The sequence below is a fragment of the Triplophysa rosa genome, linkage group LG15, assembly GCF_024868665.1.
Source record: "Triplophysa rosa linkage group LG15, Trosa_1v2, whole genome shotgun sequence".
Classification (NCBI taxonomy): Eukaryota; Metazoa; Chordata; class Actinopteri; order Cypriniformes; family Nemacheilidae; genus Triplophysa; species Triplophysa rosa.
Window position 1 is genome coordinate 20,168,645 of NC_079904.1, and position 22,579 is coordinate 20,191,223.

General features: G+C 38.8%; 1 protein-coding gene across 1 annotated transcript in view; it reads right to left on the reverse strand.

Moving 5' to 3' along the window:
* Positions 1-21,881, reverse strand: part of ylpm1 (YLP motif containing 1) — a 34,354-nt gene extending 12,473 nt beyond the window's left edge. Inside the window, exons 1-16 of the mRNA XM_057352189.1 lie at positions 21,852-21,881; positions 21,506-21,703; positions 14,082-14,632; positions 11,858-13,999; positions 11,641-11,764; positions 11,375-11,528; positions 11,215-11,304; positions 10,963-11,131; positions 10,381-10,538; positions 10,093-10,247; positions 9,954-10,016; positions 9,632-9,751; positions 9,381-9,557; positions 9,176-9,259; positions 4,788-4,871; positions 1,253-1,333 (exon numbers count right to left, since the gene is read on the reverse strand). Of these exons, the coding sequence (XP_057208172.1) occupies positions 1,253-1,333; positions 4,788-4,871; positions 9,176-9,259; positions 9,381-9,557; positions 9,632-9,751; positions 9,954-10,016; positions 10,093-10,247; positions 10,381-10,538; positions 10,963-11,131; positions 11,215-11,304; positions 11,375-11,528; positions 11,641-11,764; positions 11,858-13,999; positions 14,082-14,632; positions 21,506-21,703; positions 21,852-21,881 (4,380 nt within the window). The remainder of the gene's footprint in view (positions 1-1,252; positions 1,334-4,787; positions 4,872-9,175; positions 9,260-9,380; positions 9,558-9,631; positions 9,752-9,953; positions 10,017-10,092; positions 10,248-10,380; positions 10,539-10,962; positions 11,132-11,214; positions 11,305-11,374; positions 11,529-11,640; positions 11,765-11,857; positions 14,000-14,081; positions 14,633-21,505; positions 21,704-21,851) is intronic.
* Positions 21,882-22,579: the final 698 nt, after the last annotated feature.

Genomic DNA, 22,579 nt, shown 5'->3' on the forward strand with positions numbered 1-22,579 from the left:
ACAATACCATCAGGGCTCCAGACAAAAAAGTATAAATTAAGATGCCATTTGCTCCTAAAGGGGAAAAACAGGCGCCAAATTGATTTTTTAAGAGTCACATAACATTAACTTACATTTTAAAATCACAATCCTTCAAGGTATCCAGGGTTTTTACTGGCTAAAAAAATTAGTTAAAAAGGTGGTGCCATCGGGATTTTCTACACACATGCATGTGTAGGACTACCGTACCTTAAAGTGGCTTTAACACTTTACAAACAACATATAAAAGTTACAATTGTAAATAAAAAGTACTATTACTAGGTTGTATAAAATGTATTAAAACAAACAGAGAAGTTAAATAAAACATAGCCTAAGCTTTTAATCATTTTCAAAAAAAAAAATCCACAAAATAGCCAACTGAATTAACCACTCTTACTAAATCACATCCTGCGTTCTCTTGTAGTTCACAGAGTTTTAAATGATTCACTGATCTCTTAATATTCTGTTTAAATGAATCTGTTCAAAGGAGTCATTCGTTTGTGAGTCATTCTGATCCCAATGTGCGTTCATACTGGCAAACTCGAGCCAACTGAACAGCTAAACACATTACAGTGATGTACGCCACATTAATTTAGGGAAAATTATCAAGAAATTAAAAGTACTTGGGTGCAACAGAAACCATATTCACCTGAACTGCTGAGAAATACAGCTAATACAGCTCCTAATATAGCTCTTTAGGAGGAAATTAACTCTTCAGCACCTCACTGCGCTGATAACGAAACAGCGCCTCCATTGTGGCGTAATGCCGCAACTGCAGCTCCAACGGAGAGCAGATCGCTGGCACAGAGCGTGCGGAAAAAGTCCAGCTGCATCCAATTTAAAATTAGTAAGTTTGGATGGTCAACAGTGGCGATCGCCACAAAAATATAATTCGCAAATTAATATTTTTGGTCGCAAATGCGACAGTTTTAGGCGCAGTCTGGAGCCCTGTACCATGACATTTTGTTTGCACATAAATGTAATATTTGCTTATTAACTCGTAGCGACAGATCAATTCCATAAATAAATCACCCATCGACCTGCTCTCAATAATATTGTCGATCTTGCAGGCTCACAATAGGAGGATATGACTATGGAGAAGACCACACCAGTAATAGCTTGCATTGTCAAACACAATCAAAAATTAACTGTATACTAATAATAGCATTTACAACTATGAGGTCAGTTTTATTGACCAGACAGCACTTGAAGAATGCATGAAAAAAAGTCCTACCAGATCTGCCTCGTCATCGTCGTCCTTTTTCACTTCAGCTTTTGGTTCTTCTTCAGATGGGTTGAAGTCTTCCATTTCCACCTATCACAAATTATTTATTTACATTACTATAAAATCAAAGAAAAACATACTTTCTTTAATAAAGAAAATTTAGGAACTTTTCAGAAATGTAGAATGTATTTTTTTGTGAGACATGCATTAAGCCCCACACAGACACACACACATGGTCTGGGTGACAAAACGATCTGTATCGATGATACATCAATAACGATAGAAAAAGTGTTCGATGTAACGCTCGAAAGTTAACATGTATAGACATGAAGTATGTAAATATGTACATGAAATATGTATTAAGTGAATGTAAACCGTGGTTATGTATCGGCATCTTAGTAACAGTAACATGTTAAACCTGTGTAACAAAATATCAAAATATTAGTTAAGTTAAAAATAAAAAGCCATCAGCCTTAGGAATTTCCTCCCCCTCGATCGTGACCCCTGAGGTGATTACGTCACATTAACGACATTAGCAACCGCATTAGGTTAGGTGCAGCAAGTCCATTTACAGCACCACGTTAAACAGTCCCATGTGCATGCAGATTATTTTGCAGGCTTTAAGTTCAGGATATTCGTATTTGTAGAAATGAAACGTTGATTAATATCGACCAAAGACAACGCAGGGAGGCAAGCGGAGGAGGGCGGAGAAGCACCGCAGTCAGAGGGGCCATCGCCCTCAGGTACGAAAAGAGACACATCCATCAGCACTCGAATCTGTTTGATGAAATTCGACCATCTGTAGTAATAGTTGTGTATAATTAACGTTCTGTGCTGCAAAATCAAGCGTGTAGTTGTTTTTTACTTCCAAATCCAAAGGATGATGATGTAAAGAACCAGAGTATAAAAATATTTTCCCCACGATTGCACAGCAGTATAATCCAAACATGTTGTCATTTTACTGACAACTTTTTCTCCAACCTTCAGTTGAGTTCAACCGAGTTCAGTGTGGGATTTGCTAAACACACTTTATTTGGACCAATAAACATCTCTGAATCACAACCTGTAAGTGTGATTAATAAGAGGTGTAAGTTATATCTTCAATTGATTGTTGAAAATCGCTCATTTGGTGTGTTATGTGGTATACACCTACAGCAGCTATTACTGTCCTACTGAAATAGTTCTGATAATCAGGTGTGAGCCCACTATTGTAGAAAATGTGTCATCTAATATAGAGTGTCTGTCATTTTTATTACTTGGAATCATGATAAAGGATGTGTATAGATTTGGTTTATAAGCTGTAATGTTTCGTAAGCATTGTGGGTAACGCATATAGCAGTTAATATATTTATTAACTAGGGCTGTCAACGTTAACGCGTTAACGCATGCGATTAATTTTTTCAAATTAACGCATGAAAAATATTTAACGTAATTAACGCAGCATCCGTTTGTTTTGACATATTTGTCTAGCGTTACATTATGTAATCACGCTCGTATTCGTGTACAGGCTTTTAAACCACTTAAGCGCGATTTTAAACAGTTGCTTTGACACGTTCAATGAAGATAGACAGCTTCTAAACTGTGGGACGTGGCAAAACGCAAGCGAGGTCCAGTCTGGTGTAAACAGTCATGGGCTGAAGGCTGCGTCGGTGAATCTCTGTCAGACAGCGCATCCGTGTTAAGTTCTCTTTCGTGCTTGAATGGATAAAACCATACAAGATTATGTCATAAAGCCCGTTTTGTCTATCATTTTCTTAAGCAAGACTTCAAAGTGTAAAATAAAATCTTAAATGATGGCAAAGAGTTGTGAAAATGGGAGTGCGGTGACGGTCAGATCTGCGTACTGAGACAGCTCTTAAAGGGGCCGCGTTCTTAAACGTGCTGCTGTGACTCCTGTCACTAATGTTAATCAAAGAACAAAATAAAAGAAGAAATCAATGTGATTTTGTAGCTTTAATGAGAATTCTTCTGCATTTAATTGATAATTTAGCATTAAAGACTATAAAGTGTTTGAGAACTTCCTTCAATTTCTGTATTTCATGATAGCTCTCAATTATATTGTTGAATGGCTATAATTAATGTTAAAATAATCAATTTAATAGAGACATCAGTTACAGTACTAATATCAAAATGTTTTCTTTCATTCATAAAATGACGCTGTTAAAGAAATATGTTGTTTCTACATCAATTTGAAGATTAAATGTGACATTATTAAGATGTAAAAGTATATTTTAAAATATTATTGTTATGTGTGATTAATCCGATTAATTTTTTTAATCGATTGACAGCACTATTATTAACTGTTAATATTAATATTTTTTCTGTTTAGCTGTGGGTCCAGATCGCTTGCATAAGTGTAAAAATGTGTAATTTAAACGGGTGATATGACACAGCTAAAACGAATATTATGGTTTGTTTTAGATGTAATGCAATGTGTATACACGATTTAAGGTTCAAACGCGCTGTATTTTCCACACACCGTGCATGTTTGTATCTCCTCTTTGCCCCGCCTCTCTGAAACACACAGATTTTTAACAAAGCTCATCGCTCTGAAAAGCGAGGTGTGCTATGATTGGCCAGTTAATCAGTGCATAGTGATTGGTCGAATACTGCAAGCGTGTGATGGAAATGTGACGCTTCTTACCATATTCGGAACATCAGGTTCCAAAGCAATTGTACTGACAGGTACGCCCACCTTACTTGTGTATACATTTGGGTGGTCTTAGTCAAATCATACCACAAACTGACGTAGATTTGTGGGGGTGTGGTTACACGAGGCGTTTCAGGCAGCTCTGGGTGAGCATTCGCTTTTAGATAGAATGCATCTTTTGTTCCGACACGTTAATTTTTGCAATTTTACATGTCTAATACATGTTTTGACGTAATTTTGTGTTTATTTGTCTGTTTCAGAGTAAGAAATTGTGAAAAAGAACTCCGTTTAGTAGTTTGTGCTCTGACTCTCTTGGCACGCATGTTTAAACATGTTTTCTGCATTAGCCTTACACTGCATACAAAACACGTAACAATTCGTTATTGTTGCTGTTTTGTACCTTAGCCGTGGAAATTTTTGTATCCGGCAGGCTACTGATTTCCTTCCGCTTTATCATCAATAGCATTAAATAAGCCTCTTACACCCCCGCAAATTGCGTCTTTGTGGGTTGAGGGCACTGATAGGTGGCTGAAGGAGGAGAGACGAAATGTCCATGTTCAGTACCTTTCTATTCTGGTGTTCCTGGTTCATGTGCGCGCTTCAGCAGTCTTTTAGGCCAACCCCAAATGCTCTAATTGGTTGAGACGCGCGGTGACGCCATTCCCGATTCCAACATCCCACCCCTTCTGTGACCCATGGTTTGTCTGTACGTGTCAGAGCCAGTGAGCAACGGACTTTTGAAATAAAATAATACTTTTATTTTAACGCAAAACTGCGTTAATGCACAATAAAATAATTGTCGGAATTAATTAAGTAAATTCTTACTTAAGCCAGCCCTAATTTTTACCTTTATCGCCCAGCCCTAGTATGTACATACTTCATCAAGACACTTACATCCTCAATAGCAGCGTCCTGCAGTAGCGACCTAATGTCAAGTCGTACCATATGGGGTGGGGCCGATTCCCAGCCATTGGCAACCTGTGGACAGCCAATATAATTATTAGTTTTTATGCAAGTCATTTCATATATTTCTGGCTAATAACACAATATGTATTATATATATATATATATATATATTTTTTTTAATATAAAATATACAGTGCCTATAAAAAGTATTCACCCCCTTCATTTTTTGCACGTTTTGTTATGTTTATGCCTTACGTTAAACTACTATAATTTTTTTTTTTACATGAATCTATACGCCATACACCATAATAACAAAGCAAAAACCTAATTTATTAGTTAAATCTAATTTACTTTGCATATTTATAAAAAATAAAACTGAAATAATTACATTCCATAAGAATTCATTCCCTTTTCTGGGACACTTGAAATTTAGCTCAGAAGCATTCCAGTTTTGCTTGTTGACGTTACTACACTTTAAGTAGAGTTAACCTGTGGCAAAGCTCCATGATTATATATGCAGATGGGAGAAACATAAAGAAGGACAAACATCACTGCAACACTCCACCAATCTGGCAATATGACAGAGTGGTTAAACTCAAGCCTCTCAGTGAAGACGCATGAAAAAAACTTGTCAAAACTAAACTGTCAGAAACCAGATTCTTTGGTCTGAATGAATATCAGTTTCAAGCATCACACCTTCAGGAAACCAAGCACTGCTTTTCGCCTGCACAACACCATCCCAAAAGTAAAGTGTGGTATTATGCTGTATTAACAGCATCATGCTTTGTAGCTCGAGTTGCGAGGTTTCTCTGAATAACAGCGCTTGTACAGCCAGCTAAAGAGAGGGCTCTGTAAACTGTGTGTCTGTATTAAAGGTTTTATTGTGTATGAACTGAATTTGAGGACTGCATCCTCATATAAACAAAGATATTGCATCTCAAAATAAAGAGTCGACTCTGAATCGCCAGAACGAGTCGTTATTTTTTCGAAGCTCAGGCCTGTAATTTTCAGACGTTTTATTACACACCACAGAAAAAAATGGCGGGTGCGACCCTGCGTGAGAAAATAGATGTGTGGCGTGAGAGCATGAGAAAACAGTCAATTACGAGAGTCTCAAGGCGAATGTGTAAGAGCCCTGCGTTTAAAAGCTGTAATGTTTCATCAGGTATCCACGTTAGCACTCTTGGCTAACGCATTAACATTGCCTTACTGTGCTGCGTTCACTGTTTAGCTGTGGGTCGGTTTGCTTGCATAAGTGTCATTATCTTTATAACACAAATCAATGCCATTTTTGTAACCTTACAGTGTACGAAGCAGAAATGTACATGTGCGTCTGTCTATGCGGAAAGACCAATCACAACAGACTTTGAATCTTCAAACTGCTTGGAAGGAACCATTTAGAGATCTTTGAAAAATGATGTGATGATAAATGAATATTTTAAAGATGCCATGAATTAAAACCACAATTTTAACCCGAGCTTTTGTTATATAAGAGGGAATCGTATTCACGTGAACATCATGTAAGTGTCAGACCTGAAAACGCCCTTGTTACTGAGATTACAACTGTTATTTGCGAACCCAGCGAACACCAGGTTCTGGAATGCATGTATCAATGACGACATTGATAGGTTGAACACCGCCTCCACAGAAAGAATATCAACGACTACTTCTCTAGCCCGCCCATTTGTGGAGAGACTAAAATTAAAAAGCAGTGCTATGCCATCAATATTGGATCCGATAGGAATGGCGCAGCAATCTTATGTGAGTAAAACATTTTTGTACTATGCGTCACTATTGCTTTGTTAGAGATCGCTTGATATGCCCTGAGCACTATTCGCACAAGAGTAGTATTACATGGGGACCTTGAACGTTAGTCATTTGTATTAATTTCAGAGGTTGTCTGTGATCTTAAGCCCGTGCGAATCAGGATCTCTGTGATTTGGCGGGCTCATATATAATTTTTCAAGGTTTTATCCACCGTTTGCGAATAATGGAAGTGTTTTGGTATTATTTCGGGTGCTGGGTCATATCCATAAGTTACCGGGAGTCTCCCATTTGTTTATTTATCATGGAAACTCTCGTAACATTTGAGACGCGCGATCGCGGTGATCTTTTGTCCAGTTCACGATCACGAGTCTCAATTGCTGACAGGTACGGTCATATATAATTAAACGCAATACAACTATAGGCTATATAAACTATACGCAAAGCCTCGCCATCACATCCGGGAAATAAATCAGTAAATTTGAGTAAAATCATCCCGTGCGAATGCGTCACATGAAATACAGATGTGGGAAGGTCATTTATAAATCACACGAGGTCACTAGATAATGCTAATCTCATGCAAATGGTGCTAATGTGTAACCTAACGTTTCGTCTCTAACCAAATTCACAGAAGGCTCCAAATAAGTTTACTACGCAAACTGCTATCCAATCATAGCAGCGGGCATTTACTTCCAAGCCTTCATGGCGGAACACCCATTAAAACCGAGCGTTTGTTGAGCCGACCTCAAAACCCGGGTAGAGAATAGCCTATTAATTATTGATTTTGATGTTTTTAAATGTAAAAACGCGAACGTCTTAAGTAGACCTCATACAACAGTATACAGGGTATCTGCAGGTTTCTGAGAGTCAGATTTAAGACTTTTTAAGACCTTTTTAATACGGTGCAGAATGAAATTTAAGACCAATTTCATAGCAACAAATTTGCACTTCCCCAATGCTAAAGCTCCAACTTTTCTCCATGTGGTAATGTCCAGTCCACTCACCTAACGAACCCCCCGCAAACGTGTTATTTGTTAGTTGGTTCCGCCTATTTTGTTCTGCGTGACAAATAGACATACATGATTTTAAAACGAAAATAAAATCTTCTTTACAGTGTTGGTTCGACTGCATTTCTAAGACCTTGGAAACGCGGATTTAAGACATTTTAAATGCTAATAAAGGCCTTATTTTGACATTATGGAATTTAAGACTTTTTAAGACATTTTAAGGATCCGCAGACACCCAAGTATAAAACAAGACCAGTTCATTACTCCTTTAGGAAAATGACAGTGTTTTTTGACCTTGGATGAATATAAACCTGTTGTTGGGGACTCCAATACAATATTAGGACATTAAAAATATAGCATAATGTGCACTTTAAGGACAACTTAGTCTATGTTCTTGAGTGGCCCAGCCAGTGCTCCGGCTTGAACCCAACTGAACATCTGTTTAAAACTGTATAAAAGGTCCTGGTCGAGTTTGAGAGGATCTGAGGAGAATGACAGAAAGTTGCCAAATGCAGATGTGTAAAGCTTGTCACATAATACCAAAAAGACTTCAGGTTATAAAGGTGTTTTAACCAAGAGCTGAGTTAAGGGTATGAATACCTTTGCAATTTACTTATTTCAGTTTTTTCCTTTTTACATTTTTTCCAAAGTTGTCACAATTATTTGCTTCGTCAATATGGTGCATGGAGTGTAGATTGATGTGAAAAAAGTAACTTGAATTAGTTTAACAATAGGCAGCAACAAAACAAAATGTGAAAAAAATTAAGGGGAGTGAATACTTTTTATAGGCACTGTATGTATGTATGTATGTATGTTGTAACTGTCACAGTATTCATACATTTTGAAAAAAATATTGCATCAAAATACTTGACGTCACATGGTTGCAATCTAAACCCTTTCTCTTAATGCCACGGCAAAGCACACACGTTTCCCATAGATGTAAATACATAGCAGTAAAATATGGTATATGGTAAATATCGATGCCAATTTGGTAGACATCGCCCAACCCTAATCTTGTATATATTAAATTAAAATGAAAGATTTTTGGTTATTAATATGTGTGTTTATTAAGTCTTTATTTTCTTTCATATTTTATATTACAGCACCTTATATCTACAGAAGAACTGATTAGAGTGTCCGTGTTAAGTTTGGCTGCCTACGCAAGAGCAACCATTTAAACGTCATCGAAAAAGAAAATGGCAGCCTCCTTAGGTTAAAATTAGTATTTTTTTTTTCAAGAAAATGTAAATATTTGATGCGTTTCTAATAACAAATGCTAGTAGTGTAAGGCTAATACAACCTATTAAGGCATACAAGTGTTCCTAGTCAGGGATCCCTTTAACAAATCCATCAGACTGCAGGAGTGGAAAGAGGATCGAGTGGGATTTTGTGTTTCTGATTACTTGCAGTCTCTTTAATGATTTGTCAATCATCACTGCTTAATATTTGGGGACTAAACCCAATGCTATGCTTGGTAGAACTCTTTTTATGCTGTTGCCTAATTTGAGTACTGCGTGTGCAAAGAGGCGTCACCAGGTTTTTGCGTAGTTTAAGGTTAAAGTTAGCAGGTCCAGTTATCCAAGTTATCCAAATTATAGATGATACCTTTGTAATATCCTTTAGTGTCCGTCCATGTATGTTTCTCTTTGCACATGTTTGATGATCAGCAGTAATTTCAGCCAAATAAACCTGAGAAGAAAAATACTGATTAGTTTCAAAGTGGTAGAGCTACGTCAAAGCCAACATTAGCATTTTAATTATTGTGCTGTATGCTGTCATTCAACTAAAATGAAATGTCAAACTAGCTCACCTCAAATCCTTTTGTCTTGGCAGCACTCCAGAACTGATCAAAGTACTTCACTTTATCATTGATGGCATCCAGAATTATGAAGGGAAAGAATCCATCATCCAGTGTTTTCTTGAATGTTTTCAACATACTGCTTCGATATGTGTCTTCCATTTCTGGTTCATATTCATATTCAAGCACCTAATGAAGAAAATTTAGATAATCAGGTGCAAAAATTTCCTTGAGAAGAATAATAAACAGACACAAGTTCAAACCTTGTTCTTGACACGTTTCCCAGTATCAGGGTCCTTCTGAACCTTTTCCACTTCAGTCATGAAATAATCATCCAGACCCAGAACTCTGGGTGGCGCACCACCACATTCAACTTCTTTGTCCTATTTAGGCATATTCGTTCAATTTATAAAATGACAAACCAGAAAATACAAAATTTCATTACCAAACTCTAGCTTTTCTCCTTTAATTCTATGATGCTTTGTTTGACATATCTTTAAAACTTCTGCCTGAAATGTATGCTTTCACCACAACATAACACTTGAAGATTACAGCAAGAAATGTTAAAGAACAAAATATTTATACCCTAATAAGTTTTGCTACATGACTTTTGCCACTTCCCGGTAATCCACGCATAATGACCACAATCTGAAGAGGAAAAAGGCATGTAAGTTTCAAAGAGCATATTATTAACTGTGTAAAAACTAAAGAAATACTGGAATACCCTTTCAGGTCTGGTTTCTCGCCCTGGGGGTTTGAGGATGTCTTCAGCATTCTTTGTCTCTGGTTTCTTCTCCACACGAGGAGGAGCAACAGATGTAGAAGGGGGCACTGATGAGGATGGAGGAGGGCGCTCATCTGAATAGCTCCTCCGATCATCTAGAAAAGAGTAGCAGACATTCCTACACAGCTTTCAAAAATCCCTTAACATTTGTTCTTTAGTGTAGTATTAAAATGGGTAAAAAGTAATTTAAATGACCTCAGTCTAAGGTTTAATTGATAAATTACTTACTTGCGTAGCTTGAGGATCCATGCTCATAATTCTCAAGACTCCTTTCATAGGAAGACCTGTCATATCCTGTCTGGTTATACATTTCTCGCTCCCTGCTCAAGCGGCTTGGGTAGTCTCTTTCTCTCTCCCTATGCCCTGGACGAGGCCCGAGTGGAGAACTAAATCCACACATAAAAAATAATCATTTTCACAAATCGTGTCAAAATCAGGCTGATTTTTTTATTGTTTGTCTAGATACCCTTTGCTTAACCTAACCAAACATTCCTAAGGGGCGATTCACATTTCGCGTCTAAAACCACAGGGAAAACGCGAGCCTCTGAAAAGCTGAACTATTTCCATCTCAATGCGTCTCATCTCCCTTTTTGCGCGCGCCTGCCACGTGTCTACATTTAAAATAACGAACTTGCGCATGCAAAAGACATGAAATGTGAATCGCCCCTACAACTGTGAAAGAAATATTCTACTCACCTAAATAAGGAAATTCATAGCTTACAATATGAGTCAGCTATGCAATAAGACAAACATTCTTTTTATTTGCCCAGACTGCATGAACATAATATTATAAAACTATGTAATACATACCGTTCATCTTGTAAGTAACGATCTCTTTCATATCTGTCTTTCTCATAGTCCAGAGGTGGTTTATCCCTGTACGGATCTCGCTCCCACTCCCTGTCGTAACTCCTGGGACCACCATATGGGTCATTTCTTCTGTCATAGTATGGATCTCGGTAGCCAAGTGGCTCTAACCCTGAAAGATTGAATAAGTTAACTGGCTGAAACACATTATTATAATCTAAAAACGTGTTTTCATATCAACAAAACACAACCAACCCTTCTCATAAAGTCGTTCATGTGGCAGTGGGCCAGGCCTTAACACTATCCTCTCGCCATAAGAAATTCTTTCCACCGTCGCACCTACATCTGCCAACCAAAGAACACAATGTAGTCTGACTAGATACATTTAGAAATATATTATTTGACATATACTTACCACGCCCATGCCCATAGTCCACTGTTTTAGTAATGAATGTGGCGGTAGGGGCAGGTGCTGACGAAGTAAAGTCTGCCATTTGATTTGAAGGGAGCAAGCCAACTTCTATGGGTTTATCAGGAGTATGTCCTTTTTCTGATAATAAATTGGTAGCCTTAAAAGAGAAACTGTTTGTTGTCAGTGGCTGTCGTCATAACATGCTTTTACACTACTGAAAAATTGTTTGCAAATCAAATATCACAATTACGAATCCATGAGTAACATACATGAAGAGCACTTTTAACCTCAGGTGGAATTTCCAATCCAAGAATACCAGGGGGAAGTGAAGGCAACCCAATCGATTCTGGGTTGACCGCTTCTCCGAACGTCATATTAGTTTCCTGGAGTTCTCTAAACGCAAATTTGTTAAGTTTATAAATCATCTTAGCCAGCTGAACAGTGTGGTTTGTTCTATCACTGATTTAACTGTAAAAACATATTTACCTTATCATTTTCAGCTCCTGGGCAGCTTTGAGGATGATCTCATGCTGCCTTTGAGAAAGAGCAAGTACAGTTTTAGCTGCACCAGGAGAAGACTGCTCAAGTGGGGTGTCTGGTGCTTGAGATGGGGGCAGGCCAGCTGAGGGATCTAGGTTTCTCTCAAAATGTGCGTTAGATTCACAAACCGGATGAGAAAAACCTCTTTCTGGGGGGGGTGGAGGTGGGGCCCTATCCCAGTCAGGCTGAGAGTGAAATGAAGGCTCCCTTTCACTATATGGTGTGTCATCAGGATAACCAGGCCTTCTTTCTTCTTTATATAATCCCTCTTCCTCATATGGGAACAATCTTTCACTTTCTTCTAACCACCGATTTTCTCTAATGGGCTCTGGTGGACCATGTGGTGGATAATCTCGATCAGGATGCCCCCTGCCCCATTCATCATGAGAACTGTAATACTCATCATCTTGCTCATAATCTGAATATTCATGAGCTGGCCTTATGTACCTAAAATCCTCAGGGCTACATTGATATTCCTCCTCATGTGCTCCTTCATGAGCCATCTCTCTACGCCACCTGTCCCTTGGCATTGGGGGTCTCATGGGTGGTCTTGCACCTCTAGCTATTATTTCATGAGGAGGTAAAGGAGGCTGTTGAAGTCCTCTTCCATGCCATCCAGGATCTCTGTCCACTTCATCGCCATATTCAGGTTGATCAGGTTCTCTCAAGCCTTCATGTGGTGCAGGTGGCCGTCGTGGTGGTGGAGGTCTCCATGGACCTGCACCACGCCTCAATCGTGGCCCTAAACCCCCACGACTCATGTGAGGAGGTCCCTGTTCCATACACCCAGGAGGAGGGGGTCGTATTGGGCCATGATGCATAAACCGGGGTTGAAAAGGGGGCCTTCTAGGGCCACCTGGAGGAAATGGAAGTCTAGTGTTGATGGGAGGTCTTCTTTCTGTCCAGTATGGATCCTCCTCCTCCCAGTAATCCTGTGATGGTTCCTCCCAGTGCTCTTCTGAATGGGTGCTCTCTAGGTGCTCCCTGTGACCCACCGGAATTCTTCTATCTCTAGGCATTTCATGGTACGTTTCTGTAAAGTGGAGTTCCTCTGGATGCCACATCTCATGGGGCGCTCCCTGGTCATCCACTCTTTCAGGTTCATCTAAAGAGGGCTCTCTCCATGCCAAATCATGGTCCTCTCTGTGCATGTCATCGGGTGCCTGGTGATCATAAGGAGCCTCCTCTATAATTTCTCTCTGAGAGTTGGGATCTGGTCCTCCAAACTGCCCTCGACCACGTCCACGACCCCTGCCTCGAAGAGGTATCAGGACTTGGCCCCTGCCCCGTGGAGGTATCGGGCCTTGGCCCCTGCCTTGTGGAGGTATCGGGCCTTGGCCCCTTCCTCGTGGAGGTATCGGGCCATGGCCACTTCCTCTTCCACGTATGCCATGCAGCTGGCTTGTCTGATTTATAACCTGTGAGCCCCTGGGAGCCTCCTTAGGGGCATCAGGTTTAAACTGGTCATGTTGAGAAGGCTTTGTTTGTTGTGGTGGACCATTAGTCCTATGACCAGCTTTAGGAGGTTGTGAGCCAGAATTTTTCAAGTTTTTGTTTGTGGTGGTTAAACTTTCTGAAGGTAATGACGTTTTTATATCATCTGCTTTCAGCTTATCTGGTTTAGCAAGCTCTGAAATTACAATTTCAGAAGTTTTATCCTGACTTTGAGGAATGGGTCCGCTCTGAACAAAAAATCCATCCTCTGAGTCCAATATGTCATCCGTCAGTGACTGAGAAGTGGTAGCACCATCTTTTTCATTAACTACAGATATTTTTATTTTTTCTGGACCTGTCTGAGATAGAGGAGCTGGTGGAACATCAGGTTTAGATGACTGTTGTTTTGTTTGATTGTCAGGACCAAGACTGGACTGCGGACGAAACTCTGGCTGTTGAGGTGGTGCAGGGGGTCTTTCAAAGCGTGTGGGTAGATTCTGCCTAGGAGGATTGTCAGGTATCTGTACAGCCTCTGGACAAGGAGCACTGGGTCTGGGAGGTCTGTTAAACCGCTGACAAGTGTCAAACCTAGGTGGCCCACTGAACCGTTGCTGTTGTTGCTGTTCAAAGCGTGGGCCTCTGGTACCCTCAAATCTGTAAAATTAAATAACTGAATAAATAAAATCAGTATTATAATTATAAAAAGACATGTAACCTAAAAAATCCAGACTTTTACCTTTGATTTCCTATGGGTCCAGGAGGTCTAATGCCTGGTCCAGGTCCTCCAGCAGATCCAGTAGTTTTACATGTTTCAGAAACAGAATCTTTCACAGCAGGCGAGTAAACTTCTGGAGGTTTTGAAGATGATGGACCTTGTGTAATAACTGGTCCAGAATCTGGAGGACCATGTCCAGAAATGGCATCCATGTTAACAGGTTGAGGCACAGATGGGATCCCTGGGCTGGTTAAATGAATGTTTCCATTTGGTCCTGGGGGCCTATTTTGTCCATATAGTCCCATCATGCCTCCATAAGCAGGACCAGTACCATAGGGATGCTGCATAGCTCTAAGAGTTGTGACTCTTTCTTGCAGATGAGTAGAAGTTGAATTCATTTGTTCTTGCCATTGTCTCCACTGCGCTTCATAATCCTGTAGCTGGTCTTTGTGTGGATATGACTGAAACTGTTCTAGCCACAATCTAAAGTGTCTGTCCCATTCTTGGAACAATGGAGCAAACCTCTGTTGTTGTAATTCATAGTGTTGCAACTGCATGTCCGGGGGCATTGTCTAGGGGGATAACATGTAATAAATGCAACAATCAGGCCCCATTCTACTTTCTCGAACTTTTTAATTTACATGTTTTACATTTAATGTCAGTAATGATCAAACAAAAACTTGTAATTCACAGAATCAGGGTTTTACCTGCAATGAAATTTTCGACCACCAAGACAAAATTTTGCCCAGCTAAAGGTTTATTTGATAATTGAATGTGATTTATGAGTGAAAGATGACTGCCCCTCTTGTGATGACAGCAGGAACAAGCAAGCAGAGAGCCCCGGCACTGTTTCTGTCTTCAAACTAAGTACTACGCGTGATTGACATAATTCGGTGTTCAGATCGGTCTGATATGAAAAAAGTACAGTGGTAACAGACTGCTCCATATGCTTTTTAAATGCTCTTGTGGATTGTTGATGTCATACGCTGATCGCTCTGTGCAGTGTCGAATGAAGTCGAACATGCTAAGCTCTGCTCTCTCTCGCACGTATTAATCAAAATCAACTGACACAATGATAAAAGGTTTAAAGACTGAATCCATTTTTCACATGGCACATTCAGAAAACATTTTTACCTGAATTACAGCTGTGTGTGATTTAGGCTCCAAAAACATGTTGTCTTCTCTGATGTAAATGTGCCCTGGGGTCTCATTTATAAAAGTGTGTGTAGGATCCTTACTAAAAGTGTACGTTCACCCAAAAGCCAAAAACAGCGTACGGCAAAAAATATTCTGACTTATAAAACCGTGCGTACGCACACCTGTAAGCAATATTCGCTTTGTAAATCACAGATCACCTGCAAGTGTGTGTACGTGAATCAGCCTCCTATCCTGCCCTGTACACGCCCATTTTTACCCATTAATTGTCAATGCAAAGCACCTCATGAATACTGATTTGTATATTAATAAGACTGGCATCCAATCCGCTTGTCAAGCCTGACGTCACGCACCATAATGGACATATACCGTTTCCGAGTCCAATCGCTATCAGATGCTATAGAAAAATAACAAAAAATATATATAAAACTGCCGAAAACCCCCGATCCCATCGTTTATCTCCGTAACGAAATCACAAATGGCCACACATGTGATTCACTACGATTTACAAATTAACAATTGTTATAATTACTAATAATAGTTATTATTATAATTATATTAAAGCCAAAGAAGGTCTCTGCAGCATTTATATGCTTGCAGCATTTAGATTGATCATTAACACCTCATTAAAATCACCTCATTAATTAGTGGTGTCCTTCACCTGAGATAACATTAGAAGACATAATTGTAAAAGACAAATGTTTTTTCATTCCGGTTTTGTTATGACCACAGTTAGGACTGATAACGAGGACATAAAGAGAAACAATTGTGCGAGAGCTTAATGGCTGTATTTCCATACTTTGACATTCGATGATTATGCACAGTATTTAAGGAAAATATATTTAGTATTTATTTACACGGTGTTCTGCAGTTATCTAATGGTATTTGATGCTGTCCTGTATTCAGTCGGATCATCTCCTCATCATGTGCTCATAGTGTGATGGTGAGACAGCACTGATTAAATATTTAGATTTAATTTTTATTTAATATTTGAGTTGGATTTTACAAGAAAGTGCAAGAAACAATTATCACTCAATACAAGCGCAAATAACTCGAGATTTAGATTTAATCTTTGTGATAATGTGGATCTTTACCGAATATGTGGTCAAATTAAATGTGTGTGAGGTATTAATGCTCATAATCATTTTTATCACATACACTTTCTGCAATCTAACTTGAATTAACTCACCATTTGTGTCGACCCTTGTCTCCAGAATGTGCGTATGCATGGGTCAGAGTTTGCTCACATGTGCGCACATTCTCCCGTAAAGTAGTGCTTTTAATAGATCACAACCTTTACGTGGAAAGTGGCGTCACGTTTACAGCCCCATTTTGTGCGTACGCAACGTTTATAAATGAGACCCCTGAAATGTAGCAATAGTGGTTATAATCCACAATATTTACAGTAATTCTAGGGCTGCAACTAACGATTATTTTGATAATCGATTAGTTGGGCGGTTATTTTTTCGATTAATCGATTAATCGGATAAATGTTTAATTAGATCTTTTGCTTATAATGACTAAACCAGAGATGGGAAAAGTATACACAACTGAACTCATTTGCCTTCCCCCAAAATGTTGTGGATGTCTCCCTAATTAACACACCAAGGCTGAGTTGATTCAGGTGTGTCATATTATAAGCAGCCAACAATAGTCTCTCCCAAACGTGGGAGGGATGGGGCGGTTGGCCAAAGAAATATATTTTTGTATCATTTAAAGTGAAATATTTGTCATTCAAATGTAGTGAAGTACAGTAAAGTATCCAGAAAAAATAATACGTAAGTATAGTACAAAAAGTGTACTTCCTTACTTCCCACCTCTGATATAAATAAACCCCCAAATCAGGGTATTTCACCTATTATGTACTTTGCAAAGTGCAAACGCCACAAATTGGGTTTTACAAATATAATCTTTAATTTAGTCATTTAAAACTCCCCTTTAAACATTAAAACTGCACGGCTTTAAAAGATGCATACAAAACACGTTTTACTTTAAAACTGCGCACCTCGCGCTGCACGGAGAGATGCGCGCGACTTTAAAACTGCGCGCCTCACGCTGCACGGAGAGACAAGTTTGACTTTAAAACTGCGCAACTTCTGCTGCACAGAGAGACGCATGCACGGAGAGACACGTTAAAACTGCGCACCTCGCGCTGCACGGAGAGACGCGCGCACGGAGAGACAAGTTTGACTTTAAAACTGCGCATCTTGTGCTGCACGGAGAGACGCATGCACGGAGAGACGCGCGCGACTTTAAAACTGCGCACCTCGCGCTGCACGGAGAGAGGCGACTTTAAAACTGCATACCTCGCGCTGCACGGAGAGAGAAGTTTAACTTTAAAACTGTGCAGTTCATGCTGCACGGAGGGACATTTAAAAGTGAAGAAGACGCGCTTGATTTATAACTGCGCAGCTCGCAAGTGAGTGACGTCACAGACCAACTAATCGATAATGAAATTCGTTGACAACTATTTTCATTATCGATAATTATCGATTTTATCGATTAGTTGTTGCAGCCCTAAGTAATTCAATTCTATGTGGGTAGAATAAGAAATGTTATTTAAAATAATGGAGTAGAAAATAGTAACATTGATATAATTACATGAATACTAATAGAAAATTACTCGCATTTTTAAATACATTTTTTGGAGACGGCAAGAAAGTGAGAGTGAAATGTTTGTTTCAGTCAAAGAATGTTATAGCCATAGCCGCGGGAAGTGGGGGAAAAACTGAAACAGTGTCAAAGATAAATTAAGGCAGAGACAATTTGCACTAGGTCCACCCACGAATATGTGATTGGAATAGAGAAAGTGTAAGTACGGCGCTATTTTGAACAGTGACTCCAGTGGCGTAAGGTGTAAAGTCTGTATAACATGACACAGGAGTCCGGGGTTCTAATCCAACTCTCCCATTTTTCAATAAATTTGATTCAAGACTTACAATAAGGTTAGGGGTGTAGGGCTTTAATATCTCAATAAGTTGCCATCATTTCAATAATTTTTATAAATATAATGATTTACACTCTGTTATTATTGCATAATGTTTAATGCACAACGATACTGAGGTGCAAATAGTAACGTTATCTGCCACTATTTATACGTAGCAATAGCATCTAACTACTATTTCTATTTTTTTCTACTATAACGCACGCGTTGTAAAACTGAGCTCAAAACATGTGAACGCAACAGACTCTACTCTAGATCAGCGGAATGATCTGACGACTAACGTAATTTTCTCTAGCCCATGTCCTGAAGCGCATTTCAAGCCCGTTTAAATGTACAGACCCACTGCCACAAAGCCTGTTGTTTTCATTAAAATTATTGTGTACCATATATGATTTTTTTAAAGCACTGCTTAGTTTGTAACTTGACTACTGTTATGCATATAATAATTGTAGGGTAATTGTAAAACTTCACATTATAAAGTTAATTGGTAAAAAGTTAAGATTTGATTCTGTTGCAAAAAACTAAAGGAATAATTTATTGTTTTAAAATATGTCGAATTTTGTCATTTTTATTGTGTTAAAAGCTTAATATTAATACAATTACATTTAAAGAAATGTCCTGTTTAAATTAAAACGGATGTGTCAAAATGTATTCCCCCCAAAATCTTTAAATCCCCCATTGCTAATCATGTAAGGGGGGAATTCCCACCAGTATAAAAACAAAATTCAGGCCCTGCCAATAAAGTGTTATCTGTAATTTGGAATTGGTTCAGTTTTGCAGCATCAGGCACAGAACAAACAACACTCCGCTGCAAAGTGTGTTTGAAGTCTGTTGCTAGCAAAGATTGCAGTACGACCAATTTATTGCAGCACCTCACACAGAAAAATCGATTTAAATCGTAAATCTGATTTTTTTGTGAAAAAATCTGGGATTTTTTAGGCCATATCTCCCAGCCCTAGTGATGACCCAAAAATTCTGTCATCATTTACTCACCCTCTTGTCATTTCAAACCTGTATGACTTTCTTCCGCAGAACACAAAAGATATTTTGAAAAATGTTGTTAAAGGGATTCTTGAAATTGAAATGCAGACACACGAACTGGCCAGGATTTGAGACGTCGCCAAGCCATACTGAATACAACATTGTTTGAGGTATAAGTACAATCTAACTGTTTCAGTATTCACTGCAGTTTTCCACCAGTAAAACATGATTTATCAGTGTACGACTGAGCAAACAGACATCATTACGTCATGGCGTTAGCATCATTATGTTCAGCTTGCCATGTTTGAATGTAAGCAATCTGCCAAGTTGTAAATCCGAAGGTGAACGAATAACAAAGTTATTAGCTTATAAAAAAGGTAATCGACTCTGAATCACGCGAACAAGTCATGACCTGTCCGAATCTTTAACCACAATGTATCTACGTCACTAGAAAAATCCCCGCCTAGGACTGACTGCGAAAACTTAACTCTCTCCTCCCCAAACACTGTACTAGCTCGTTCGTGACGTGTGCATCATGTCTAAGCGAAGCTGTGTTCTATGTAGTGAAACTAAGTCAGTCTTATTTTCACTACCAAAGGAAGAACTTCTGAGGAAAAAATGGTTACTATTTATTTTTCAAACGACACCAAAGGAGTATAAACCGAACGTTTTACTTTGCGCGCGTCATTTTACCGAAGATTGCTTCATCAATCTTGGCGCCTTTACTGCAGGATACATTAAACGTCTTTCCTTAAAAGATGTTGCAATACCAACTTTATTTGGACCTGTAAGCTCCACCGAATCACAACCTGTAAGTGTGACTCTTTATTTTTGTCTTTACTTAAAATTAAATTTGTGTGACGTTATTTCATATCTGTGTTTAGCTAACGTTACCGTTATTTTTGGGGTTGTTACTGTTTGTTTACCTAACGTTAGCTATAAACTCGTTGCGCTAATGTAAGTGTTCAACCATATTAACTCTCAAAGTCTTTATTTCAAGAACTGCGTGGTGTACTATAGTTATAATAACATCTGAAGATACGAACACCGTACACTGTATGCCGTGATAACTAACTGTTACAAGAGAAGTGTCTAAAACAGTCCTTTTTCTTACTGGCATCTGTATAAGGATTAAAGAATGATTCGTCAGACTCGGTCTCGAACTGGTAAGGTAAAATCGACGCCATCTCTCTCTATACACTGTTAATATCCAACCACCTGCAAACCGTAATACAGTAGTAATGATAGGCGGTCCATTTGCGACATGCTGAACGCGTTTGACCAATCACAGCAGACTAGACCATTTGACCAATCACAGCAGACTAGACCATTTGACCAATCACAGCAGACTAGACCATCTGACCAATCACAGCAGACTACACTATCTGACCAATCAGATCAGACTACGCTGGCGGAAAGGCGGAGATTACACAGATGAATCGCGGAACGAATCATTTGAGAGTCAGTCAAGAAGTAAGGTAATAAAAACTGCTTATTATTACGAAATAATAGTATTTTTACATCATGTATGTACATAAACTTGTTGTCGGACACTCCATAAACCAAAATAAGCCCTTAAAAATATTGAGGAATGTACTCTTTAACTATGTATTCTGCTTGTTTTGCGTGACTGTGTGTGAAAGAGTGGTGCGGTTGCATGTACTGACCACATTGTGCTTGTGGAGCTTTCAGCACTAGCGTTTCACTGCACGAGGACACGAGCACATAAACAAACACCATTTGCGGCGATCCGTCAAAATAAAAGTCCGGTTAACTTAAACAATCTTTGCGGCGTCCCGTCAAAATAAAAGTCCGGTTGACTTGAACAAGTTATAATACACTCACATTTTACCACACCACCCCCCTTAAATTTTTTATAATTTGACCACAGAGTATATTGTTTACTTTAGTAAACTGAAGTAAATCTACTAGTAAAATTGTGCTACGTATCTTAAAAAATAGAACTTGATTAAAAAATAGTACTTAAATTTAAGTAGACCTAAAAACAAAAGAAAAAAAGAAAATGTAACAGTAAGATACTGGTTTATTAACATTATTGTACATTATACAGGCATCGGTTATAGCCTAGGTATCGGTAAGTACCAGAAAAAAAATATCGGTACTCATACTCGGTCTTTAAAAATGGTATCGGTGCATCCCTAGTTTGTCTGTAAATATGCACATTTTGCCTTCTGGTCAACAAGTAGTCTGACTGGGCCATGTTTAGTCATAATTGTACATTTATTCTATGGTCTGACACTAGAAGTAATAATTCCATATAAATAAGCATTGTATCAGCATGGTTATGTACAACATTATTAGGCTTCACACAATTTTGAAAGCAAGGAGAGGAAATACTGACAACCTGGAGATGTGCTGGCTGTTGAATAATCTGTTGGTACTGCTGCAGGATCTGTTGTAGTTGAGCATGCTCTTGCATCAGGGCCTGGTACTGAAAGCTGGCCCTCTGATGTTGCACTTGCTGCCAATGTGCAGCTGCTGCTTGAAGCTGCTGTAGACGGGCTACTTCCGCTGGATCTCCTGCATCACTAATACCACTGGGCTGTAAGTAGTAAATGAAATAAATGCTTATCATTTGACAATGAAGTGAAAATAATGCAGTCAGTTATGATAATGGCGACTTATGGTTCTTTGTTGGACCTACGCAACAGCTTCTATACCATAGGAAACTTGCCGGTTTTTATTTATACTTCTGCTTTGGTGTCCACGCCAACAGGCATTGACCACTAGTCATCAGTGTCAATGGGCATTTTCCTTGTGTAACCAATACAAGAGCCGAGCCAAAGAAGCAGCAGCTTGTTGTGTACATTGATGGAGAAGCATTAGCAGTGATCTTTCTGAATAAATTGTCTAAACAAGTAAACACAGCACTATCGTATGGCTGGGCAATACAACATGAAAATGTCTCATCGATATAATGTTTTGTATCATTCGATATTGATAATTATTCACACATTTTAATTGCCTTTATTAAAACCAGTAGAAAATGAGGTTTGAACATTTTCCCAATAAACTAACTGTATTACTGTTAAAATTCATCGATTCTCATCTGTGCATTTGCATAAAAGGTAAAAATGTGATGCCTCGATTTAAAAAGTTGTGAATCTGATTAGAATCTGAAAGTTGCCATTTGCATCGCGATGCAACGTTTCTAACATATTTGCATCTATAAAAATCGATTCGTTTATATATATAATTATTAGTAGATGGACTATACTTTTATTGTTTTATATGTAGGTTGATTTCTCTAAACTGTTTCTCAAGCACGTTCTGTCATCACTCCTCTTAAGTGAATATGCGTATCACAACACTACGGAGTCCTGATAGTCACACACAGACTGCGCCCGACAGCTATAAAGTGTTGTTTCCAAAGGCTGCATTCAAGGGGCCTGTTTCAGAAAGGAGGTTTAGTGAAAAC